Here is a 27,562-nt window from a genome sequence, read left to right as displayed (position 1 = left end):
ATACATATAAATGATGTCTGGGCAAGAGTTCAAATAGAATTCTCTTCCATACTTGTGCAAATTCCTGAGGGGATATTACTCATCAGCCAAACCATCATCAGCATATTCATTAGCCTTTACTAAATAAGGAACTCTCTACATGTTAGGATTACAGGAACTAATAATACAAAATAATTGTGCAAGAACTGACTAAAAATAACATGTTTTTTCGGTCAAGACTAGGTCATCATTACTACCAGGAACTGTTGAATGACATTTTTGTCCGTTTGTCCTATCCTCTGTGGACTCCAAGACAACGATAAAAACATTCAAGAATCAGACAAATCAAATATAGCCTACAGCACAGCAAAGGACAGCTCAGCTATATGTGATCCGTGCAAGTGACGTTTCATAAAATCCACTTCCGGGCTACAATTTTTAAGATTTTGCTGCCGTCTCAAGATTCCATCTTAAGATTTAATCCTTTAGTCAAACTGTTAGCCCTTGATATGAAGCCTTCATTGATTATAAACAGTTTCAGTGAAAATAAATGAAATGATTTACTTAAAATTACAGAAATCAGTTCTAAAACTGTAAAGACCATTTCAAGTTAAAAAGTTACATTCAAGAGAATGGGGAAAAAAAGACTGCCAATTGAACATTGTTCAACTCCAGTCAGTGAACTGTGAACTCCTATCAGTTCGATTGAAATAACCGAAGAAGCACAATAAAAAGTTGGTTGAGCGGTCAGACAAAGCACAGGTCTACAAGTGGTTACGCCTCACCCAGCAGACAGTTTCGCAGAGTACATCGGTACAGCAAGCGGACACAATGGATGGAAAAAAACAACACAAAAAATAATGGTGATATACAGTACTAGAGTCAGTAATGTATGCAGCGTGCTCCCACTGGGGCTCAGCGGCGTTTGTACCACAGCCTCCCTGAAACTCAGTGGAGAATTCAGATAACAGGCAAGAGACAGCTTTCATGGGGGCTTTCATCATTCCACAGCACCTGGCAGAGTTGGCAGCTGTTTCTTCACTACCCCCCTCCCAACACCCCCCCCCGTGCATAACCCAGGCAGGGGAATAAACTCTTGCTGACATTCATGCACAAGGGTGAGTGCCACCGACACTCCCCGGCTTGTTAAGGCCTCACCGTTCCACTCCTGATCCGACGCCATCTGCATTTTATACTCACTTCCAGCATCGATTTATTTGTTCTCTTTCCCACCACCTCTCTTTCTCTCTCCCTCCCCGTCACTCTGTTGCGCTCTCTCTCTCTCTCTCTCTCTCTCTCTCTCTCTCTCTCTCTCTCTCTCTCTCTCTCTCTCTCTCTCTCTCTCTCTCTCTCTCTCTCTCTCTCTCTCTCTCTCTCTCTCTCTCTCTCTCTCTCTCTCTCTCTCTCTCTCTCTCTCTCTCTCTCTCTCTCTCTCTCTCTCTCTCTCTCTCACACACACACACACACACACACACACACACACACACACACACACACACACACACACACACACACACACACACACACACACACACACACACACACACACACAGACACACACACACAGACACACACAGACACACACACACACACACCTGGCCTGGCATATGTATCCACCCCCTACCTTGCTCTCTCCACTCTTGCAGACAGCCTACCACCATCATGCCACAGTGGCATTTCCCTTCACTGTCTCCAAAGCCTCCTCTCATCTACTCCTCTCCCTTTTGTCCCAACGCCGCCTCCTCCTCCGTCTTCTCCTCTAGCCCCTCCCCCTCCACTGGCCCCTCCCCCAGTGCGGGCAGGGCGCCGCTGTCCTCGCCCAGCATGCGGCACAGGTCGGCCAGCCGCTGCTGCATCTTGGGAATGCCCGAGAGCTGGGTCTCCAGCCGCAGTTTCTCGTCCTGCAGGGAGAGGCGCGTGGAGGCGTCCAGCTTCTCGAAGCGCCAGCCGCCCTCGCCGTCAAACTGCAGCAGGTGCGAGTGGTACTTCCTGTGAGAAGATGAGAGAGGGGTGATGTGGGGGGTGTAACGGGGACGGAAGAGAGAGAGAGAGACAGTGACATAAACAAACAGACAAAAAAAAAAGTGTGGTTGTCATGAAGAGACAGTGGTGAGGCCATGAAACACAAACACGAAAGCTTGGTGGCTTCTCAGAGTTTCCTGTGCTAACACTGGCTGGATAGATGCAGACGCAACATCACTATCACATGGTCCCAGGGGGAGGGGGAGGGGGAGGGCGAGCATCATCTAGCTGTTGGATCGGCTCATCTAAGGATGTGGTGTGATCTGCTGAGGTCTTTCATGTTCACATCAAACATTTGCCTACATTACCCATACTCCTGCACACAAATGTTTGATGTTTACGAAAACAGTTTTTTTTCTTCTTTTTAGCCACGTTTACCAAGGCATTGTTTACAGCATTTCTGTATTTGATGTCATATGCAAATACACATGGAAGGCAAACTTGGAAACAAAAGAATGGATCCATTCGAGCGGGTGTCTGAGAAAAGGTGAAACGCACCACAGGGAGGGCCGATGTGTGATTGAGAGAAGAGCGATCCCAGCATCCTTAGCAGCTTCGAATATTTTTCCCTCCACATCAATGCTTACAGCACTGGTGCATTCGTCCAACAGGGCATATTTAGGCCTGTCAAAGCAAAGGAGAAAGAGAACGTGAATGGAAAAAAAAGTTTCAACAAAAATAGCCTGAAGTAAAAATTGGGTGAATTATGAAGATCACTGGTAAGCCTGCAGTAAAGTGTGCCCAGCACGTTTTTGGCAGGTGTTTTTTCGGCAGTAGGCTTTTGAAACTGGCATACTAGCCAGCGGTCTCCTGGAGCACTTTGATGGTGCTGAACTGCATTGCAGTGGAAGATCATGGCTTGACCATCCACTGTCACAAGCACCGACACTACAGAAGCTAACATTGTCCAGTGACTTCTACTCATACATGACCAAGTCTATGACATATCTACGACAGTGACCTGGTTTGGATGAAAGTTGTGATGGACATGAAACATGTGAATAAGTATCCGACATACTTGTGGTAGAACATCCGGGCCATTCCCATCCGCTGTTTCTCCCCTCCGGACAGCACATCCTTCCAGTCGCTCTCTACATCCCAACCTGGGCAAGAACGCAACGCTCAGGAACTCTCCCGGAAAAATGGTCCTCTTACACACTTACTCAAGCACTATATAGTAGTGCAATTACCCAATGACTAGGCACAACATCTCATACAAATCTACCTCTGTGCACAACGCTAAGAATAGAAGCATCTGCTAATGAATAATGTAAATCCAATGCTGAGGGCTACACATCAATGCTTCCATTCAGATTTCTGTCCCAGATTAATTTCATGCTTATATGATTTACATGTCAATCATTTCAGCAAATACTTTGTGGCAGCTCATAAATTCAAACGATAATCTACCGAAGTGAACCTAGTTTATTCAGCAACCACAAACTCTCTGTAATCTCATTACTTCCTGACTCTTTCCTAATGCTGCCGTTGACAGAAACAACCAGCAACAGTGCTGCCTGCAAATGTCAGACTTCCATCAAGAGCCCCCCGCCCCCCACCACCCTTCCCCATTTCAACTCCTGTTTCTGGGGCTGTGCCGGCTGCACTCACCTCCCTCCCTCTCCAGGATGTAGCGCAGGTTGACGATCCGGAGGATGTCCTCCAGCTGCTCGTCTGCGAAGCCCTTCTCCGTCATCTCCTCCACCGTGTGGGGGTAGATCACCTGGTCGCGCAGGGTGCCCACAGACATGTAGGGCCTACGGGGCACAGAGAGCGGGTTTATTATTATTTATTATTTTTTTAAAAGTATATATTTTTGGCTTTTGCCTTTAAATGACAGGACAGTAGAACATTTGTTTGTAAAAAGTAAACGCCACACCTTGTGAGGTGCTCACGGCGGTAAACGAAAAGTTACATTTAAACAAAAGTGTCGTGGCACACTCGGAACTTCAAGATATGATTTTTTTTCATTGACCAACGTTTCGGCTTACGCCTTCATCAGGGTCAGGACAGTAGAGAATGACAGGAAGCGAGTGGGAGAGAGAGCAGAGGTGGGATCTAGAAAGGACTACGGGGCGGGAATCGAACCCGGGGCACCAGCGCACGGTGCAGGTGCCCCAGCCAGTTGCGCCACAGCTGGGGCCAGAGAGCGGGTTTAAACAGAGTTAGTGCAATGGGTGGACACAAGCCCAGATGGGGTGTACTATGCGCAGTGGGAGGTCAGGAAAGGGAGCACAGAGAGAAGAGTTTTGAAAGTGAAAGACTTTCTTTGAAACTGTGCCACATTATAGTTTCATGTGAAATTATACAACAAATTCGCACTCTTGAATATTTGTGGGCCGTGAGTCGGCCTTAGGCAAACTGACTTTAAAATGTATTCTGAACTGATATTCAGTGTTACATCCAGAAAATTTAATTCTGGTGCAAACGCGTGCACGCACACACACACCACACACACACACACACACGCCCACACAAGCAGAGGTTTAATCATCTTATCTAACTGCCTTTGTTAGGAATACAGAAAGTCCGCTGGAGGGTTTGTGTGTTAGTGTGTGTGTGCGTTTCTGTGTGTCTCTCTCCTTTTCCTCTCATATCTTTGGAATGTAGAACACTGGCTGAGGACTTGCACAGGTACCTGTGTGTGTGTGTGCGCGCGCGCGTGTGTGCATGCAGAGTGTGAGGCATCACATTTATTTGATGTGGAATGTGCCGTGCCAAGATGACTTATGCCTGTGTGTGTGTGTGTGTGTGTGTGAGTGAGAGAGAGACTGACTGAATGAGAGAAAGGGAGAGCAACTTCAGAGGGCAGTGCATACAAATGTCAACACTGTGAAAATGTAGAAGATGAATGCTCAATGTGAGTTTGTCTGTGGGCCACATGATTCACCAGTATGTACTCACTAAAATGGTGCTGATTTTCTACACATAAAACTGAATTTATGGACAGATTCTTGCCAAAGCATGCATACCTCTGCACACATGGTATCAAGTTGGCATACACATTTGTAATTTGCAGGTTGGCAATACAACAGCAACCCACAGAGGAAGGAAGTAGGCTAATCAGTCAGGGTATCAATCATCACTGCGGTCAAGAATTCTCGTGCGCATGTGTGGGTCTATTATTGCCATACCTGAATTGTCAATGTAGGCATCATGCCTCTAGGATGGGAAGGGATTTGCTTTTTATTTTTCCTGTTTACATTGTTTACATTGTACTGTATGTTGTGTGTGGTGTCTTAAGCTGCTGGGACCTTGAATTTCCCCTTGGGGATCAATAAAGTATCTATCTATCTATCTATCTATCAACCAGTTAACTTCTAGCTACGGTATATTTAACAGTACGAAGACCGATATAAAGATGTGTTTTGCGTCAATGTCAGGTTTTGCTGAAATAAATCACAGTAACTGACTTCTGAAATACAGGAAGGAATGATCAGTTTAGTAACTAAATGTTACATTAAATCAATAACCAAATCTTTCAACACTCCACCACACAAACGTTATACTGTAGTGGCCTGACACAAATCACAAAATGGAGAAGTGTGTGATCTCAGTAATGATTCACTGTCAATAAATTAATATATCCTTGGTTTTCTTAAGCATATTAGGCTTTTAATATATACATAACCCACATGGCAGTTAATCCACCTAATAAACCCGTAGGATGTGCAACAAGAGAATTACAAGTTAAAGATATACATGCTAATCTGACCAATTTAAGGCAGGTTCCGACCCAGACACGATTGTGGGAGTGGATGTTAAGGGTGTTTATATGCACATATTTTTACGCTGATTTGACTGATCAGATTTATAAAGGGAATGGGCGTATCCCAGACATTGTGGGATTGTGCATGCACATGGTCCTACAGCAAGTTGAATACAAATTTGGTTACATTAGGCCCTGGATGTGTGTGTGTGTGTGAGTGGGTGGGTCTGTGTGTGTGTTCTTACCTCTGTGGGATGTAGAACATGTGTTTGGGTGATGGCTTGTACAAGACTCCATTATAAACAGGCCACAAGCCGCTGAGAATGCGGAAGAGGGAACTTTTACCACAGCCGTTAGGTCCAGTAATCAGCAAATGCATCCCCTCATCCACCTGTGAACACAGACACACACACACACACACACACACATAATTGTGGTGCCCAAAACAAAGTGAAAGTCAAGAGCACAGCCAGCTGGGTTACCAAATGTCATTAGATTGGTGTTAAGGGCATCAGTCTAATTGGGACACACTGACTTTTGGTAGAGACAAACTCTCAATTTTAAAAAGGTGAGGTTTTACATGTCCACACACAAAGCCACAAACACACACACACACACACACAAACAATCAGCGGTCTCAGGCTAGGCTTAACCTCCAGCTCAATCAGTCTGTGGTGAGCAAGGAGTCGATGGCAGCTCTCACGGTTCACCGAGCAAGAACAACCAGCAGGGGGAAAAAAAGATGAGGGATTAATGAGGTTTTAAATGAAACGCCTCCGTGCCCTTCAAGTACGTGCCAAGGCGTACAAAGAGCCCGATTCCCCGTAAAAAAAAAAACATGGAACACAGGGAATCACGAACAAGAGCAAAATTTTAACTACACTGAACAAAAAAGGCCACAGCCACATGAGAAATAGTTTAGAGAGGCCAGGGCTGGGAAGGGAGGGGGGGGGGGGGGAAGAGTACCCATGTACACAATCCGTCACCAAATCCCTGTTTGGACACGGCATAGGTTGGCACAGTGGCAGGCCTCATATTAGCGATGGGCAAAGCCAGTGTGTCTGGGTGATTTGGGCGATTTGGCTGCCTTGAGAGCAGTTGGCCCAGGAGCTGGCGGAGCGAGTGACAAGGCCAGGCAACTGGGGGTTTGTTTTGGCAGCACGGCCGGGATGCTCGGCGGCTAAGGGAAGCGGTGGGAACAAAAGGTAGAAGAGACCTTGTCGTGGCATGACCCCCACGCCCGCCCCCCCCCCCCCCCCCCCTCCCTCACCGTCACATGATACGCCATAAAAGCTGGGGGCTGGGATGGAGGAGGGTGTGATCCTTTTTAGCTCCAGCACAACAACGGCACACATGCCACAGTCAGCCCAGCGGCCATCCACACACAACTAGAGCCGGGCCTCGGCTAGCGCCCGCAACAGGCCGGTGGGAGGGCAGTGGGGAGAGAGAGACAGAGACCCACACACACATAATCAGCACATTGTTTCTGATGGGATGTGACTGGGGAGGTGAGGGGGTGGGGGGGATCCGGCCTCTGGACCCATGACCCGTCTCCCTTCTCAATAATCTGGTGGCCACATGAATTAACCATGAGGAGCGGGATCCAGATCCGGATCCAGGCGAGGGTCAAACAGTCGAGCCGCTCGCTCCAGCAGGAATCTGCAGTGGCCTTGATACAATTACTGGTATTCCAAACATCTTGAGGGACAAAATGAGAGACGAGACATTTTCCTCCAGTGCTACGTTCTCTGTTTAAAATGCAGTGGGGTATTTGACTCAACTATATTATAATCAGATTTGGCTCCAACTACAGTGTATTCATTGTACGTCCAGTCTTCAGTGAGAGCAGAAAGGTTCAGAGGGGGGCAAAAGGCCAATTAGCAATGACCGCATACTACTGAGTGGTGATTACCTTTCTCCTAAGCTATTTATAAATACTCGTTTCCAGAGAATGTGCAGAGTATCCTAATGGACCGAAAGCAAAACCCATTTTAGTGCCAAAGTCTGCCAACAGAACGATTCTTCACAGAAATTACAGAGTTTGGTTCCAATAAGCCATATCCTCTATTCTAATGTTTTTTGTTTGTTTGTTTTTCCAGATAATATGAAATGGCAATTGTACTACTGTTGTTGTATTTTTTAATCTATCTTAACCAAATCCAAACAATTGCAATTTTATTGATATTACCAGAAATACACAGTTAAATAACATGACTTAATATTCCTAAAAATGAGAAAATTAGTGTTTTGGAACCAAACTCTTCATGTATTACTAGTAAAAGTAAAGTAGTGAGCGGGAATAGTAGGAACATGCATTCTTCTACAAATGCTCACAAGGTGGCGTTTGCATAATATTTGCAGACTGGCAACAGGAACTGACAACGATGGAAGTCATAAATCAATCACTACTGCGGAAATGAATTCTAATGCACATTTTGCATTAGGCCTGCTTCTACCTTGACTGGACTGTCAACACAGCCATTATGCCAGTTGCATGGGAAGACTGAATAACTTTGAGGTATGTTGTTTAACAGCACAGAGGCCAAAGTCTGGGAAAAGCGCTCTTTTTCACAGACCATGTGAAAGTGAAGCAGTGGGTGTGATTTAACAGACGTTTCGATCCTAAGTGACTGGGACTTTTTTTGCAACATTCAGGGCAAAACTTTTCTGCAAAATTTCATAATGTTGCAAAAGCAGCAATCAGTTTAGCTTGTCCTGAGAAACCCCTGGTATTGAGAGACACTGACACCCTTATCTGTTTTCACAGCGTAATCACAACAAAGTAAAGAGCACACAGAACTAGGTCATCTCCAGGAAGGCAATCAGCTGAGATAATAAAGTTCGGCTTAGGACAAAAAAAAAATATTAAAAAAATACACTAGGGGGGACAGGATGGGTGAACGGTGCAAAATGAGATAGTGACTACAAGATCTCAGTACAGACTAATAATGACGAGGCAGAGAAGGAAACAGTTAATGATCCTCTTGCGCCATTCATTTTGTTTCTATGTGGTTGATTTGTGTGGACACACTGTGCCATTGTCCATCTCTGAAGCAGCTTGTTTTGCATGTTCAAACATGACTGGATTTTAAAATCTGTTGGGTATGAGAAACGGATTTACAAAATCAAATGTCCAAAATGGTTATAGATTTTCGAGACTGTCTAGTCTAGTAATGTCAATTTGGAAGACAAACGTTTCCCCAATCGAGCACACCAGTCAAAGGAAAATATATTACATGCTCACATATCTTGATAACAATGATAAGGCAGGTATGCCATTTTGAGAACAAATATTTCAGTAGTTGATATGCAACACAACATACATTGTCTTCCTCCTAAGGCATCCCTTACTCACTTGTTAAGTTCTGCACAGTTTGTCGAATCACATTTATTTATGCAGCACTGGTGTAAAATATTCACAGAAACCTTGATTCAATATTAACATCACGCCGGGCATGGGGAACTCATACTCAGTTATTACAGGCAGCAATCCAGGATTGACAGATTTATCAATTTACTTTGCAGACATTTATTAATTTTTGAAAAATGACAGCACCAAGAACAATTGGCCCATCATGCTTTGCCTGAAGTTTTAAACCAAGTCAAAACCTGAGGCCTGAATGACATTTTTTTCTGTCTGACTTTTTTTTTTATCTCCAGTCCTTACTCCTTTTGGCTAAATTAACATCCAGAGATAGTGTCATCATTCGTAGTCAAATGAGGAAAGGGTAAACTTCACAAGAATTTGAGATTTTAGAGCAGTGCAGTGCCTGAACCCTCTGCCTGTTGACGTGGTTTGGAATGAAAGCCCCCGAGATGATGGGAGAGGCAGCAGACTGTACCTGGATGTTGAGGGAGGACACAACCACGTCTCCAGTGGGAGTGATGATGGGCAGGTTCTCACATCTGATATTATGTTCCACGTCAATCACCTGACCTGTGTGTGCACATACACACGGACGGACATCATTCATGTCATCACATGTCATTAAGTATCTTATCAGGTACTTATCAGGTCTGGATTCAAATGCATTTTGGTGCAACAGTTCAAGCAAGCACAGAAGAGGTCTTGTCTTTCAGGATAAAGAAAATTATAACAAATTTGGCACTTCATGTACGTCATGTATTGCACGTCATGTATTATACAGTGCCTATAAAATGTTCATATTCATATTCACCCCCCCTTGGATATTTCCCCTTTTACTGCTTTTATAAATGTAATCTTACAAAAATTCCCCTCTTTAATGTCAAAGTGAAAGCAGATTTCTACAAAGTAATGTTACTTAATTAAAAATATATAATGTAAAAGAGTACAGCATAAATATTAATCTCCTTCAAGTCAGCAGTTAGTAAATGCACCTTTGGCCACAATTAAAGCATGGAATCTGCGTGAATAGGTCTCAATTAGGCTTGCATATCTACCTACTGCAATTTCACTCCATTTTTATTTGGAAAACGGCGCAAGCTCTATCAGGATAGAAGGGGATCGGGTGTGAACAGTCCTTTTCAAGTCCAGCCACAGATCTTCTATAAGATTAAGTTCTGTTTTAAACCATTTCAGTGTATTTTTGGCTGCATACTTTCGCTGATCGTCTTGCTGGAAAGTACATTTTCTCCCAAGTCGTAGTTCTCTTGCAGACTGAATGCAGATTGTCCTCCAGGATGTCCATATATTTTGCGGAGTTCCTTTTACTTTTACTTTTACAAGCCTGCCAAGGCCTTCTGTGGAGAAGCATCCCCACAGCATGATGCTGCCACCACCAAGCTTCAAATTAGGGATGGTGCGTTTTGTTTGTGGTGATGTGCAGTGTTTGGTGTCTGCCAAACATAGCATCTAGTCTGATGGCCAAAAAGTTCAATTATGGTCTCATCAGACCAAAGAATCTTCTTCCATTTGACCTTGGAGTCTCCCACATGTATTTAGGCAAACTTTAGTCGAGATTTAATTGAGCTTTGACTGGTGAATAACTTGGGAGAAGTTCTCCATACAACAACTATTGCCCATCTCAACTGCTGAAGCTTTCAACTCCTTCAGAGTGGTCATAGCTGTGCCTTGGAGGCCTCCCCCACCAGTATTCATCTTGAGCGGACACGGTTTGTTGCGATGGCCTACTCTAGGCAGATTTACACATGTCTCATGTTCCTTACATTGCTTAAAGGAACACTTCACCGTTTTTTCATATTAAACTACGTTATTCCCTTAATTAAGATGAGGGAGCACTTGGACTCGGCGCAGTAATATCATCACTCTTGCACTTTCAGTTTCACTTTGGAGTGAGGATATTACTGCGCCGAGTCTAAGTGCTCCCAAGTGTTATTCCGCCACGCAATGTACTTCCCTCTTACCTGCTTAGAAATGCACCACGTTTTATTTTGTCACATCAATACTTTTTTTGTGTGACTACTTGTGTAACTGTATTTTAATGGGAAAACATGGAGGTGTTTGGTCGCTTCTAACTTCATCTCTGTTTGGATACTAATGAACTGAGCTAGCTAAGTGCTATCAAAGTAGCGCCGCGCGCCAGAGCCAGTGAGTGCACACGTGAGAGGTACCTGTATATATCAACTCGTCTTAGTTAAGGGAATAACGTAGTTTAATATGATAAAACGGTGAAGTGTCCCTTTAATGGTGGATTTCACAGAACTCCAGTGAAATCCAGACACAGGTGTCTTTTGTCAATTGTAATTGTAATTCTCTAATTTCGCTAACTACTAGCACTGATTGGCTGGAATGCTGTTCATTTATGTTTACTTTGTAGAAATCTGCTTTCACATTAAAGAGGGGATTTGTTACATACATTACAGTACAAAAAAAGGCAAATTAAGTTGATTAAGATTCCATTTATAAAAGCAGTAAAAGGGAAAATATCCACGGGGGGTGAATACTTTTTATAGCCCCTGCATGTAATGCTGCAGAGATGCACAATGCTGCCCACTATGCACCAATGTGCCAGCAGCCTACTAGTGCCCATGCTGACTCATGTCGTCAGGTCAGCTGATCTCAGTTTTATCAGACGTGTTCTGGTTTGTTTGAAATGAAATCCAGCCTATTCTCCCCTTCGATAAGACTGCCCCAACCCTACAGTGAGTCTGCGTGACCGAGGGTATGACTCATTTCCTTCATCATTTCCTGTTTACCTCTGACCTCCAGCGGTCCTTCCACCCTCATGCCGTGCTTTACTGCCCCCTGCGGCTGGCCCTCGGAGGCCGGGAGCTCCCCGATGCTGCTGGTGGAGCGCCGGTACACTCCTGCCTGCACGTCCTCGAACACGGTGAACATCTCGTGCACACGCGCCGTGTAGCCCGCCAGCTCGGTGACCTGCGGGAGTCAGACGAGGGCAGAGGTCAGAGGTCAGACAAATGGCGCTCCTTTTTACGAAACAAATGAGAAAGTCTCGGGGGAAGATTCTAGCTGCAGCCAGAAAAAAAATGGCATCCTCAAAATACCTTTAAGGTACATGGGGCAAAGTTTTGAGACATGTTGATGATTAAATGTTTTTTGCCCGACAATATCATGTGCTCAACAAGTTAGAAAAATAACCCAGTAACAGTACAAAAGGCTACCTTATGTTATGTACCTCCCTATGCCAGCTTTAGTATCTAAATGCTACCAGTGGACAACAAAAAAACAATTGCACTATTCCATGTCAGTTAAAATTGCTTTCCTTTTTCACACCCCACCCCCTATTTTTTCCCCACTGGGAAACAATCCAATATGATGATGAAATCCCAAATCTTGGCATTGCTTATCAAATTACAGACACAGTGGTGGTGGTGGTGATGGGGTGTAGACATAATACATATCAAGAACAATTTCATAAGGATTAGCTTCAAATAGATTCATATAATACTTTCTGAAACTGTAAATATCCACGGCTCAAAACGTAAAGTGTAAAATCTGCAGTATCAACGTCATAGGTGATTTAATCAGGCAGAACCTTTCCGTATAGATGGCTGTATTCCATGTCAAGCCAACCCAGTCTCGTTTCAGCCAGATAAAATCAACTTTGACCCAATGGACTGATCAGACATCTACTACCAACGTAGTGCCTATAAATGGTTATAAAGGTCATACACTTTGGAGTTAAAAATTAATATGTTTGCATTTTTATTAACATTTACTGCACTGGCTTGCTACATTTTGTGCTCAGGTTTGAAATAGAAAAGGCAGCTCTGACTGAGACAGAACAGTTGGAGTTAAACAGATAATATGCTCTTTAGAGGTATTAATGTCTTACTACACCTTCTTACAGTCACAATATCCATTTCAACTACTGCTACCAGCAACACAAAGGTTGCATTTATAATTCCCCCAAAGTATTAATATTAATGCTCCACAACACAAGGGAAGAGAGGCATGGGAACCTTGACTATAAATCCTTCCAATGAATTCAGAACGGTTTTATTTAAACAACACCATTAAAAAAAGAGTATTGTCTCGGGGTGCCTCAAGGAGAGTGAGGCCTAAATCCCTCCGAGTGCAAGCCCTTGGCAACAGTGGCAATGGAAGTCTCTTTTAACGGGAGGAAACCTTGAGGAGAACCCCACGTGGAACAGAGGGGGGTCTATTGCCTGAGGCAGCCCTGGTGGAGGGATACGGTGGGGAGAGTGTTACGAGTCTCAGGATGGGGAAGAAGAAGAGAGTGATAACAGGTGGAGAGGTGGAGATACCATGAAATGAGAGCCACCCTCTCTTCTTCCCTTCAGCGCGGCCTCACCCACCTCTTTGTAGGAGCTCATGATCCTCTCCACAGCGTCAGCTGCGGCATTCAGAAGGTTCCGGGCCGTAGTGAAGGCCTCCGTGCGATCGCTCACCAGGTCCTCCTCCTTCATCACCATGGCAGCCTGCTTCACGTCTTCTGAATCTGATAAAGCATGAAGATCCAATCAACCCCCTCTGCACAAATAGAGTTAGGTGCTCCGAAATGGAGAGGCCCTGTGCTCTCCCAAGGTAGTTAGTGAGAGTTTAGTGAGCTTATTCCATCACAGCTAGACTACAACAAAGGGTGTTCCAGTGCAAGGTTCAGTAGGTTCAGTAGGTTCAGTAGGGTCATTTCAGTACGAGGTGTAGTCTACAAATTTTGCAATTTACAGCCATTAAGCAAGAGTGTGGTAGACCAAGAGCAATAGGAAATGAAGCAGTGTATGTAGTACTTGTAACATTGCATTTGTTGTGACAAAGTATGGTAAACAACATACAACTGTAAAAACGGATCCAAAAAATGCTGTAATAACAATTCTGACTGCTGGGAATTTCTATACTCTTTTTACTATTGCAAAAAATACAAACCTGGCACAGCATGAATGTGAAAGCACGAATATCTAGTGGGACTAGGTGGGGCTGTTCTAGCATTACTAACACCGGTAAACGTGACATACCGGTATCCTTTGTCAACATTGACTGATCCAGGCAACCAGGTGGCAGCGTGATTCATTGTACTTTCACACAATATTGAACCCTGAGATTTCCTTCTAGATATGACTAGGCGCAGAGGGCTTTTGTATTTGCCTACCACCCCCACAAAACACGAAGAAAAACATCACTGCAGAAACTTACCGCTAAAGGCCACTACAGGTACTATAGCATTTGACGTTCAATGGGAGAGAGAGAGAGCCCTTCAAATCAGTACTTTACTGTATAGCACGCTTCAACTCCAGTACAGTAATTTCCCGCATATAAGCCGCATTGTGTATAAGCCGCAGGACAGTGTTTTATGCTAGTTAAAAGAAACAAAACCATATCAACACCATATTAACGCCCCTCCTGTATTAACCTCATAGCGGAATACATTTTGCAAAATCAATGTATAAGCCGCGGCTAATAGTCGGGAAATTACGGTAACACTACACTGAAATCTGAACTTTAAGAGGAACAGACAATAGAACAGATGACAACAGACGACAACAACAACTACAACAACAACACTTGTCACTAAACCACGTACTTGGAATAGCCCCCAGGCCATCAGGGAGGATGGTCACATATCTGGGGCTACAGCAGTGTGCATAATCTCTGGACGTTAGCATCCATCACAATATCATTACAACACAACACACACACAGAGCTCGTCACTCTGATGGAGCTTCCTACCATGCTTGGAGTAGCCTGTGGCGGTGATGATGGGCACGGCCACCATGGTCAGCCCTGCGGCGCTCCACAGGTACTTCATGAGGAACTGCTCCAGCATGACGTACCACAGGCGCTTGAACAGGATGAGGTTGATCTGGGAGGACAGGGCCTTGTAGCTGCGCTGCAGCTGGGACATTTCCACCTACAGTACAACACACACAGCAGGACAGGGGATTATATGATATGAATGATGCATGATATAGCGTGAGAGACGAAACAGACACACACAAAAACGGGAAGCATTATGTTTTCTCTGGAGCCAGGTAGGCTCTTGACATGAACCATTAATGTAGAAAAACTAAAAGCAAGCTAGAGGTATTAACCGCTATATGTCACTCATCAAGAGTCTGGATGTGTCTTTACTGAAGCACCTCTTTACCATATCTATTGATGGGAGCTGACAGTTGAGGCCAAATCCTTGGTTCAGTCAATACCTGTGCCATGCGATAGATTCAGGCTGTATAAGCAAACTTCAGGGAAAAGGGCTATCTGAATTTAGCAATACCACCTTAGGCTGAGAATGTGTTCAGAATGAACATCTAGCCCTGAGATGTTTGCTAAAGCACTATACCCTCATGACTCACCCACTACTGAGAATGATGTCTGAAATAGCTGCTTGTGAAGCGTGTGTAACCCCTTAAAATAATCAGCTAATGTTTGGGTAAACGATATGACAACCCAATATGGAGGTCTTAAGCCCAGCTAGGCTAGCTTTCAGATCAAAGAACTGGGGCCAGCTAATCAGTGAATTCCAGCATGTTCCGATTCTCTTTGTTCCCAAGCAGCACATGACCGCAGTGAGAAAGTTGTACCCCCCCCCCCTCCACGCAACCACCTGACCGGCTGCTGGAAACTTTCCCCACCACACTGGGCCCTTTGTGCTGCTAGAGGGCGCTGCACGTTCAAACGAGTACAAAGGATCGATGGGCCTCTCTCCCCCGAGACGACAGAAAATAGGCCAAAAAAAAGAAGTTCCTTCCTTCTCTGAGAAAAGTACATTTCCTCTCACTCTTCACACAGACACGATAGCAGCACACAGGTGATTGAGTAAGAGCTTGGTCATGTCCACTTTTCCAGTGTCAGCAGCTAAAAAAAAAATAACGGTCTTAAAAGACCAGTTTAAGAACAAATAGTTAAAACGATAATTCGCCTGAAAGAAGTCATTGACATACAACAGTTTGTGCATCCTTCCACATAGGCCTATAGTAATTTCCCGCATATAAGCCGCATTGTATATAAGCCGCAGGGAAGTGCAAGCTAATGCAAGTTAATAGAAACAGAACCATATTAATACCATTTTAACTGTCCCTGTGTATTAACCTCATAGCTGAAGAAAATTTGCAAAATCAATGTATAAGCCGCGGCTAAGAGTAGGGACATTACGGTACTACATGCTGTGTGTGTATATTAATACAGTGCATCTAGAGCAAACGCAGAAAACTAGACAGGTGGGTGAGAAAGAGAGTGTTGTAGGCACAGATTAAGGTTACTATTTAAAATTCTGCTTCTACTCTAAGGAACAACTAGCCTACACCATGCTTTGTACAGTATCTCTCTAGTCTATACTCAAATGCCCAGCATTCTAGACAGGATTGGCTTAAGTAGGTGTACTTTCTTTGGAGGGAGAGAACAAAAGTATGTTATTGTTGTTGCATGTTGTTCTGTGTCCTCAAAACAAGGTAAAAACACACTGCTATAAGCAGCTTTGTATCAGGCTACAGTCGCCAGCCACCCTCAAAGGCCCTTTTGAGTTATGTGGCATGAAACACACTGAAATGCGGAAAACAGCCTATTTCTCTGTATCTTACACCTCAAAAGAAAGTTTTATAAAGGGTTATCTGTGTGGTTTTTTTTTTACCTTGTGTCCCCCATAGAAGGCAATCTCCTCTGAGTTGGCGATAATGCGTGAGTGCATGTAGCGCAGGTCTCCTTTCCTCCTGGCCTCCTCAGCCACCAGCTTCCCGAAGCTCGGAGAGAACGCCCGCAGCACCAACCCCGTCATGCCCACCGCAACGCCCGCTATGCCTGCGGGCCAGTTGGTGCTGGCACCTTTGGATTCGGCCGCCTTGATCAGGGTGTAACAGGTGACCACCACGTCCAGGATGGGTTTGGTCAGGTTGGAGTAGAGGTGGGAGACGGAGGCAGCGAACATCACCACGTCCTCGGTCAGGGACTGGTCTGGGTTGGCCAGCCGGCCGTCCAGGTTGCTGACGCGGTAGTAGGTCTGATTGTTGAAGTAGAGCTGGTAGGCGTGGGACACCAGCCGCGTGCGGAAGGCCAGGGTCAGCTGACCCTCCAGGTAGCGGATGACGCTGTTCACAAAGGTGGCGGGGATGGCGATCAGGAGCCACTTGCTCAGCTCCCAGGCAAACGCCTGCGGATCCTTCTTCACAATGGTCTTGACGATGCGGCCGTCCAGGCTGGCCACATAGATGGAGAGGAATGTGCGGGACATGAGGGCCACGGAGTGGAAGCCGAGCAAGGCCAGCTCTTTACAGAAGAGTCGGGGGAAGAGGATGCGCAACAGGTGAGCCAGCCTCGCCAGGAACTCACGGTTGACAGCCGGGGAGCTGCTTTTCCTCTTCTCCTTGTCTGACAGGCCCCGAGGCTCCCCGTTTGTGCCAAGCGACAGGGGCCCCGAGGACTGTTTACTAGTCTTGCCTGTGAACTTGGCATAAATATGTGGGTAGAGTTTTTTGATGCCATAGGCAGCAACCAGAAGCAAAGCTGCTTTACGGACTGCTGAAGGTTTTCTAAGATGTGCAGGAAGTTTTAAGTAAGAGTCCAGCATTTTCTTTGGTTGAACTAAACCAATAGTGTTGAACTAGATGTTGAATGGACTGGCAATGTCTTATTAAAAACGCTACTTATCTGTTAAGTATGTTAAAACGTGCTAAAAAATGACAACAGGTATAGGATGTAGAAACAGGAAATACGTGTCGTGTTTGTACTAGACTGAGTTACAGCCACTTAATCACAGGAGTTCAATAACGTTTGATAGCTTAAACCTGGGTCATTCGGTTTATGTAACGTTGCACAGTAAAGTCAGCACACAATCTCAAACGTCCTAAATCAACATGTCAGCTGCTTGAACATCTCGGGGGAGATGCGCATGACTTACCGTTACAATAACTTTAGATAACGAACGAGGATTGAACTTTGTAAAGTACATGCAAACACAGTTAAACCATTCAAGGTTAACGTTAGTGTTAACCTCAGTTGACGTTACCTGGCTACTAACGTTAGCAAACAATACTAGTAAACGTTAGCTGGCTAACGACAACATTATATCCACGTAGCATGCAACCAAGTTGTACTTTTAGTGCTGAAAACTAATTCCCAGCTAGCCAACTGGCTAGAATAATTGATAAAAAATAAGATTAGATTGTAGGTTAGCTGATAAGTGTCTCTAACAGCTGTCTAGCAACTTGCTATTACCACACTAGCTAGGAACTTTTTCTCTCCTCCACTCCACTTTCCAGTCGAGTGACCTGACAATTCGTCTTCCTTCACAGTTAAAAGCATTGCCACAGCTATACTAAATGTTGATCTTTTTCACCTAAAGCTGTACAGCCACTTTCACAAATGATAGGTCCAATTAAAGCATATCATGACCCCCCGGCGATCAAAGCATTTAACTCCATATCGCTACGTTTGTTTTTCCGCTAGGGGAGAAAGAATGAAGTCCTTAAATCTGGGCGGACCCTGCCGAAATGACGAAGAAGGGCGGAGACTCCGAGGCTCAAACTGTGTTATAACACCGTCTTCGAGGATGTCAGTGATGGATGACTGGTCAAACGTGCTGTACATTTGTCCTAATGCATTGATAAACTAGGCTATTGATAAAGGAATTATGTCAGTCTAAAAATAAATCGTGCGGGATTAGGCTACAGGTTTGTGTGATTGATCAGTTCACTGAGATTGTCTTGGTGAAAACCAGATGCTATTTACACATGTTTGATTGGATTAATTTTCTCCAAAGTCTTGAAATTGAGAGTCTCTGGCCAAGTCTGTTAAACTAGACAACAGAAACAAGTTGAATCAGCTAAACTAGGGCTGCAGTGAAATGTGATGTTATCTAAGCACAGATAGTCAAATTAGACCCAAGCCAAAAAATATTTATAACAAGTAAACAACATGAGTCCAGAGAATAAATCAATGTGTTTATCATGTCATTGTTTTAGCTAATTTAAATGCATTATCACCAAAGATCATAGAGCCAAAGATTGTCTAGGTAGCCTATCACACCGCCTCATAGAGCGATGCGCTCTAGAATCTTTGATTATCATCTCTTATTATTCTGTCACAATCATGTCACAACAGCCTAGTAGAAGTATCAATCAAAGTAACCATGGAAAAGACCTTAAACATTCCAAATTCATGTTGTTTGCTGCAGACTAGTGTTTTAGGCCTACAGTTATTTGCCAGTGCCAGCAAAGCTGCTTTTCATTGCCTTTTCTCTGATCATTATTATATCCTTATATTAATTGCAGACAGATTGAGATTTGTGGTAATAACTGAGATTATAATAATAGGCTATTCTTTTATTATTATGGGTCAAGCTCAAAGTGATCCAACAGTTTCCACAACCCCTACAAATATAGCCAAGACTGAGTGTGGAGGAGGAAAGAAGTCCAGTGTGGCCCAGCGGTTTCTGGGCCTGGTGTCTCTAATATCCTCCATACGAAGCAGAAAGAACCGTGTTGTTCCATTCACTCCGTCTCAGGACACCTTGAGTGGTGATGGAAGCATCCACAATGGACCCTATGGCGTGAGTAGGAAGAGCCGACTGTCCACTTGGTCCATGTCTGAATACTCACTGAACTCTGAGCTGAATCGGTGCCTTGACTCGGACAGCTGGGAAACGATATCAACCATAGCCATGAGCCCTGTAAGCTTGCTACACAGAGCACACATTACCATAATGTACCTCCACTTTAGCTCACTCCCATCTATTCTTCTGTGTCTTCTCGCCACGTTCCCTGGCCTATTCTTCACTCACCTTTGCAGATCAAATCAGTGAACAGTTACAGAGCAAACACAACGTCCCCGACCCTCCTGATGCAGGTAGGCCTAATTCACTGAGGCAGATTTCTGCCATTATATACAGTATATTAAAAGTGATGAAGGTCAATAGGCACCTCTGTGGCTTCCTCATCACTCTCTTTTGGTTTCTTTATACAGCCTCCCCAGAACATGGATCTCTCTGAAATGTCTTGGCTGAACTCAGACATGGTGCCGACCCTGAATGCTGAACAGGACCTCATGCAAGGTTTCAGAAAGCCTACTTACAACATTGACTACGCTGACGAAGGGGATGATATCTCTTACATTGAGGATGTAATTGAAGCTATTTTTGAAGCAAACAAACGACTGAACGACATGTATGAAGATGGATCGTTGAACAATTCTTAAATCTTGTAGTAAAATTCTTTAGCCTACTACACTACATGTATGTCCTCCTGTATTCTGTTATAGTTCAACGGTTAAATCTTTTCTCTCACTGCACCTGTATCTCTGGCCTGGGTTCACTAGACTCACTCCCTTTGTGAAGTATCTCAGTGACATGAGTATGAACAGATACTGGGTGGGCGGGGCCAGGCCATATCCTTGCAGATGGCTCTCTTTTCCACACATGTGCAGTGGTTTTCCTTATCTTTTTTTTACATTTAATCTTTATTTTATTTTTTAAAAATGTACAGTGAGGGAACACAACACAAATCCATTTGGGTCTCTGGATTTGAAGAAAGACTGACGTTTGACCATGTAAGGATCTGATGATTATCCTTTCAATCATTGTGGACTTTTGATCAGCTACTACGTGTGGGCCTTTTGTGGACCTGACCTATTTTATGACTTCACATTATTCATTTTAAGATGGACTCAATTATGCTTTGGATGAGTAACTTGTAGGCCTACCTGACTAATGAATTGTTAACTGACCCACATAGCTTTCTTACGTTTCTTTTCATATGGTTATGGTGTGTCACAAGGACGGTTAGGATTAGTTTTTGCCTCTGTAGAGACGAATCAGTTGGAAGTGCCAGAGGAACTGACTATTGTATTGCATTGTGATGGATCGCTAATTTTACTAGTAGTCTGGAATTAGACAGCTAAAACCTTAGTACACCCTGAACTCTCTGTAGCTTTGTTAAGGTGTTTTATTTTCATATGAGCATAGTGATGCAGATCAGCACTGTAGCCTCTGACCAACTTTCAGAATAGAATCATTACTAGTGTGTTAGTACTGCCCAAATGAATAGGTAGAGGAGGGCCTTCGTACACTATCCCTGGAGAAAACAAGTCTAATTAATCTGGTGATGGAAAGCAATATAGCAGTATTGTGGGTAGGCTATCAGCCCACCATGGATACCTTGAAACAGAAACGTTTCCATATTTAGCGGAGTCAGATTTATTATAGTTAACAAGGGCTCTATAATCAATTGTTATATTTTCAACAGTGCGTGGACAGCTTCATGATTTCCTTCGACCATTGGTTCTGAAAAGTGACGTCTACAACCACACAGTTTAATAATGTAACTGAAACAGTCATTTACCACTCATAAAATGGTGGATCTTTACTTTGTAAAATGCAGAAAAAAGTGAGGAACAAAGTATTTACATTTTGCATGATAATGAAAGCAATAAAAATGTGTTTTCTTAATCATGGATAAATTACTTGTGAAATTCAAAGATCCTCTTAGACGTCAAAACCATCTAAAACATAAATTAGAACCCCTTCTGTCTCTTGACACCATACTGTTTTACAACTTCAATGTGGGAATAAAATGTTATGGTCATATTTGGTACCTTGTTCTTATTACAGCAGAGAAATTGTGAACCCAGATAGCATAGACAATCTACTATTTCATTTGATATTTATATCAATCAAAATATGACAAAAGCCACATGAACATGTCACTAGGAAACATAGACTGAAAAACCAATACAGGAACTGAAATAACTAAATGTAAAAGATAACGGCACAGCCACAGACAGAAGAGAAAATATATGCGTAGCCAGGTAAATAATGTGCTTTCAAACACGCAATCTCCTCTCTCACGTCTCCCAGGGGAGGCATATCAGTGCAATATACAACGCGACAGAGGATTGAAATTCTGTCAGCAAACCATTTTACCACACAAATCATCGCTCCCGGAGGAGAGAGGAACGACCCCAGCAGCATACAGTTGGTCCTGAGACAAACACGGCAGCATCTGGTGGCAAGGACACAGCTACAGGACACAAAACGCCCAAAAGCTCCTGACTGCTTCAGCACGCACGCACACACGCACACACGCACACACCCACGCACACACGCACACACACACACACACACACACACACACACACACACACACACACACACACACACACACACACACAAATCAATTCTCTCTGACATGATGCTAGATGGAAGCTGGATAGAAGTTAGCGCTAGTGCTACTTGACACGGTGGATAGGTCTACTGTGGTCATCTCTAGGGCTGATGAGTAGGGTATGGCTCAGTTCGGGGTTATGTTGTGAGATGAGGGTCTCGCATGAAGACTAGACTATATGACGGTGCTGAGAAAGGGCACAAGTACCTGCATGCAACAATGACAAGGAAGAGTTCAACGGAGGCCAACTCACTACGACAGACAAAAGATCATATCTACAGTGGATTTGCCAGCAATCCATATAATGTTTTTTTTTGCAGTGTTACAGCCTATGAAAGCAAATACAATCTGGTCCCCTCCCTCTTATTTTTCTCAACAATCCCTTTAAACAAATACATGTATCATACAGTACAAATGGCAGCAAGTTTTCACAAACAGCTAATATGCCGGATGTGGTTCCTGATGCCAAAACATATGGACATTTCTACTTGATGAAGCTGATAGGCACAATGGTTGACAGCTGGCATTCTTGACATGTAACAGTATACACTGTGATCATCATTGTAATGAAACGAAAGAAAAAACATACAATGACAATAATGTACAGGCATTGAGCAACTAAAATGACACACGGCAATGACAAAGCCCTTACCCATGTACATGTTCAACTGTGACATGATAGTTCTAATAATGCCTACAGTATAGCTACAAGAGGGAACAGTCACAACAATGTGCAATAGCAGTGGTGAGACATCTGCAAGTAGCAGGCTGATTGATTTGTTGCTGCATTTGCTGCTTCTTGACCACATGTCTTTGCATCCAAACAGGTCTTGCTCATGTTTGTTCTGAATGGCCGAGAGAGTTTGCGTCATTTACAGTAAACTGGGGAGAGCTCTCCCCCTAGTGGCCAATTCTTCAAAAACACTTTATTTAATTAGAAACGCAGGGGTGGGTTGTTCATGACACTAGTGAATAGACAAGGATATAATGAGCACTTTGAGTTTAAAAACACAATCACTGATGGCTGATTAGCAAAATGATATAAAACAATATCCTTGAAAGCGCATTCAAGATAGGGTGGGTGTCCCTTGCACATACATTTTCTCCGTGATCTAAAAAGGCAAGAGAGACATCAGTTCCCTCATTCCATTAATTCTTTCCTAATTCAAAAACCTAATTTTATAATGGCTGCTAACCCTGTGATAAAGTAAGCCTGGGGAACACTGGCAATGTGTCTAACATCCTACTGTAATGTGATGCCTTTGATAATACTGTAGAACAGCTTCAGGCCACCAGAGCATGTTATGTAAGACGGAGGGGAAAGCTGTGTTGCATGTGTACAGTAATCTGTGGATATGAAACTAAAGATGTACAAGGTTATACCGTAATCTCCGTGACTGTACAGGTCACTTGGCTGGTGTTCTCACGACACAATGCAGTCCCTGTAGAAATCTAAGTATCTGAAGCATTCCAATCTAGCTAAACACATTTCTGCTGAAAGATGGATACATCTGGATACAACAATTGACAAAAAAATATCCATTTTGTTTTTGCCTCTCTAGCATATGCCAGGCCATAAAGAAAGGTCAACCATTTACTCTTAAATACTAATAATTTAGATGATTTTGTGAAGCTGTTTGTCATTTCATACTACATTCATACAAATGTATCTTATATTACAAGTCCACAAATAGGCCAGGATATGCATTATGTATTTAGTTTTTTGGTATTTCATACAAATTTCTGTGACAATAATATTGCTTTTTTAAATATTGGCTAGCTTTCATTCAAATGTTGCCAGCAGATATTGATACTATATTCAAAAATAGGGATAGAGTAATCTGCCTGAGACAAATGGGTGCATTAGTTAGTTTACATATAAAAATGATTGCAAAATATACTTGGAAGTATTTCAATGGTTGAAGGGCTGGCAGTACTACCTTTCAAACACATTTTGAAGTAGTTTGAAAAGTTATGAACACTTTTATCTGTACTGTTAATACTAAGAGAACGTCACAAGAGTGAATAATCAAGTTCCTCTCTTCTCTAAAAAACCTTATTCTGGAGCGATTTTTAGATGTCCTAATAGTCAAAGTACTCTTGTTTTGCTGATGAACCGCAGGACTAGAAGCATTGGCATTTACTTTTAAAAGTTTCCTCATGACAGAAACCAACATGGCTAGCAGTTTTTTTTTTTTTTTTTTTTTTAACGTAGACAATTTCAGTGCTGTTTCAGGGATCATGAGAGGGCAACATATTACTTTTCACACCCTCCCATTTTGTTCATCACCTTCCACTCTTCGTCCATTGAGAATGTCCCAAAGAATCTCATCTCCATCACCTACTCCAAGTTCCTCTCACACCTGCCAGTTACTGTGGTAGTGGTGGGTTGGATACTGCCTGTGCTTTTCTCTGCGTGTCACACGTGAGGTGGTGGTCAGACCAGGGTGCCTGGGCTTGGGCGCTCGGCACTGGACTCTTTGAGGGTCAGCTCCTGCATCTTGGAGGGGAAGCTGTCTTGATATAAAGACAGTTCCACTGACCTGTATTGAACACAAAATAGTTAGTACAGGCTATCTTAGGGCTGCTCGATTATTGGCAAAAATCATGATCACGATTGCTGAATGTGATTACTGATCAGCGATTTTGGAACTATCATCCATTTTCAAAACGTAACTTTTAAACGTTAAATTGTTAAATGAAATGTCTGCAAAATTCAGTCCAAATGCCAGTTTTTAATAGGCAGCAATGTGAAGACTCTCAGATTTTCTCATTCTCAGTTTTTGCTTGTCTGGCACCTTCATTATTGTGAGTGTGGTGTAACCCCTTCAAAATTGCCAACATTTCTAAATTGATTTTTAAATACATTCCAACAGGTAAAAATACCTGTAAAAAGATAATGCACACAACAACTCAAGACAAAAGGAGAGCACTGTTATGAAACTGAATGTAGCAAAGTAATCATTAGATTTCGATATAAAATTGTTGGAAGTCATAATCACAATCAATCGATTCATTCGATTAATTGCACAGCCCTAGTACATCTAGTACACCTAGTCTCTGCTGTTAGTAATCATAATGCCAACCTGCCGTGAAGCGGATGCCCATGAAAGGTCTGGGACTGTGGCAGCTGAGAGCTGTGGCACTGGGAGTAGTGGGGTGCGTTGCCCTGGAAAGATTTCGGCTGGTGGGTGAGAGGAGGGTGCGGGCCATGCGAGGCGTGCAGCGAGTTTGTTGTACGCCGGCGCATGGGCGCCCCCTCCTGGCTTTTTCCGTTCACTGCCGTGTGGCCCAGGGTGTTCCGCATGTACCAGTCTCGGAGCCCCTCTAAAGCCAGGGCCTTGTGCAAGCTGCGAGTGGCGTCGTCTGGCGTGGAGGCCGAGGAGTCTGTGGCGATTTGCGGTGGTGGCCTGTGCGCGCTCTGTGAGCCTGAGGGGTCACCATGCTGCGGGTACACAGCCGCCGTGGAGGAGCCGTTTGTGGCAGGCGGGCTTTCCGAGTACGCCGACAGCAAGATGGTCTCCTGCTGGTGCTGCTGGAGGGGTATGAACGGCCCACAGGATTTGGTCCGGGTGACTTTGACTCGGCGCGGCTCCCCCGGCTTGCCCCGGAGCATGTGCGGGCTATAGGCTGGCGGGCCACCTGAGAGATGCAGAGGCTGAGAGGGAGGGGGGAAGCCATTATATTGGGGCAGGGGGGGTCCTGAGGAGCCCTCAGGCCAAGGTCTAGGTTTGCCGTTGACATGAGGTGGCTGCATTCTCTGCTGCTGCTGTTGCTGCTGCTGCTGCTGCTGTTGGGCCTGCAACTTCTGCTGTTTGCCCCACACATAGTCCAGCAGGATCTCATTGTAGTTCCCTCCACCCGTGCGTCCCCCAACAGAGGTGCGGTTTCTGTTGGTGTCGGGGTGTCCGGCGGGTTGCCTGTCAGGGCTTCCCCTCTGCGCCTGCCTCAAGCGGCCGTCCGTCAGCGCCTCCGAGCTTTTGTAAGGTCCCCCCCGCGCGGGCATCCCGTTTCGCTGGGCTGAGCCGTCATCGACAGACACGGCGCGGTCCAGAAGTGCCTCAGAGCTATTGCTGCGGCGCGTCTGGGCGCTGTACGAGCCACCCTGCTCTACAGACCCCGACGAGGACCCCTCCTGAGTCTGAAGAGGCACCACCTGCGGTGCCTCAGGATTGTCTGACCACTGCTTAGTCGCAGATACCTCTGACCTGTGAGAAAAGGAAGGCGTGGAATAAATGTTACATGTGTGTGAAATAATAATAAAAAAGTACCGTATTTTCCGCACTATAGGGCGCACTGGATTATAAGGCGCACGGTCAATGAATGATCTATTTTCAAACCTTTTTCATATATAAAGCGCACCGGACTATAAGGCACATTAAGCGAAACAAAACCGATAAGTCAGTCAGTCAAACTTTATCAAACGCGTTCACAATAACATTTTGACAGAGCGCCGTGTATCACACAAAATCAATTCGAGGTCATGAATTATTCCATATATAAGGCGCTCTTTTTTTGAAAAAATGAAAGGCTTTTAAGTGCGCCTTATAGTCCGGAAAATATGGTACTAACAAAATATATTAATAAAGCTGTCTAAGTACAAGTATTTTTTTTTAAATAAAGCTGTATTAAATGTTTTTTTCTTTCAAAAGACAACGACATCAGTAATGAATGACAGATTTGAGTAGTTTTCTTTTTGCTTTATCATACTACTGATTTGAGTTGATGTAGGCCTAGTGCAGTGTTTTCTCTTCCTGTCAATCTACTATGTGCAGCATCTAGTTGTGAGATTGCTCATTTGCAACCAACGGAACACCTCTCCATTAAAAAATATGACAGCCGTCAAATTACATAAAAACGTGAAAGATCCTCTTTTAAGTCAAAGTTTTAGTTTGACTTTTTTGGGGTACATTAGCAAGATTAGCAGCGCAAATTGGTGGAAGTCGCACCCAATGTAAAAATTAAGCCCTCTAAGTGAATTAACTGACATGAAAACATAACGACTCGAGTCCAATTTATCATTTACAGGTAATAACTCACTCATGAAAACATAATCTCGAATGCTATACTCCATGTCTGGTGAAAGATTAAAGACATGTGAAGACTTAAATTCTACCTTAAATCCTACACACTGTACTGTAGCTCTAAACTCTTATTTTGTGGCATGCTGTGGGTGTGACGTGGGCCAGATGAGGGCCAGAGCTCGTGGGAGTGGCTGACCTGATGTGTGCCGTGGCTGGGCCTGTGCGTGCCAGGAGCGGGGTGGCAGGAACACTCCTGCCCTCCAGGTTGGACATGCTTCTCGGGAGAGAACGGTTTGGGCTGGGAAGAGACCACCGTGAC

The 27,562-nt window shown here is 44.1% G+C and overlaps 2 protein-coding genes and 1 long non-coding RNA gene across 3 annotated transcripts in view; 1 reads left to right on the top strand and 2 right to left on the bottom strand.

The window, feature by feature from the left end:
• Nucleotides 1–1,385: 1,385 nt before the first annotated feature.
• Nucleotides 1,386–18,526, bottom strand: abcd1 (ATP-binding cassette, sub-family D (ALD), member 1). The gene is made up of 10 exons (XM_062541396.1): nt 16,699–18,526; nt 14,802–14,982; nt 13,433–13,575; nt 11,849–12,029; nt 9,553–9,647; nt 5,956–6,101; nt 3,613–3,758; nt 3,020–3,104; nt 2,500–2,625; nt 1,386–1,968 (listed from the first exon to the last, which is right to left on the bottom strand). Exons 1-10 carry the CDS (start codon nt 17,629–17,631, stop codon nt 1,689–1,691), a joined length of 2,316 nt encoding a protein of 771 aa, XP_062397380.1. The 5' UTR covers nt 17,632–18,526; the 3' UTR covers nt 1,386–1,688.
• Nucleotides 18,527–19,058: 532 nt separating this feature from the next.
• Nucleotides 19,059–20,226, top strand: LOC134087712 (uncharacterized). Its single transcript, XR_009939849.1, has 3 exons — nt 19,059–19,731; nt 19,851–19,907; nt 20,025–20,226. It is a non-coding gene; the product is annotated as an uncharacterized LOC134087712 (long non-coding RNA).
• A 1,008-nt stretch (nt 20,227–21,234) lies between these two features.
• Nucleotides 21,235–27,562, bottom strand: part of ccdc120a (coiled-coil domain containing 120a) — a 23,117-nt gene continuing 16,789 nt past the window's right edge. The window contains exons 9-11 of the mRNA XM_062541391.1: nt 27,440–27,541; nt 25,306–26,427; nt 21,235–24,762 (exon numbers count right to left, since the gene is read on the bottom strand). Coding sequence (XP_062397375.1) covers nt 24,657–24,762; nt 25,306–26,427; nt 27,440–27,541 — 1,330 coding nt within the window. The 3' untranslated portion in view covers nt 21,235–24,656. The remainder of the gene's footprint in view (nt 24,763–25,305; nt 26,428–27,439; nt 27,542–27,562) is intronic.

Source organism: Sardina pilchardus, chromosome 7 (assembly GCF_963854185.1).
Source record: "Sardina pilchardus chromosome 7, fSarPil1.1, whole genome shotgun sequence".
Taxonomy (NCBI): Eukaryota; Metazoa; Chordata; class Actinopteri; order Clupeiformes; family Clupeidae; genus Sardina; species Sardina pilchardus.
The sequence above is the reverse complement of the archived record's forward strand: the minus strand, read 5'-3'. Positions and strand labels throughout refer to the sequence as shown.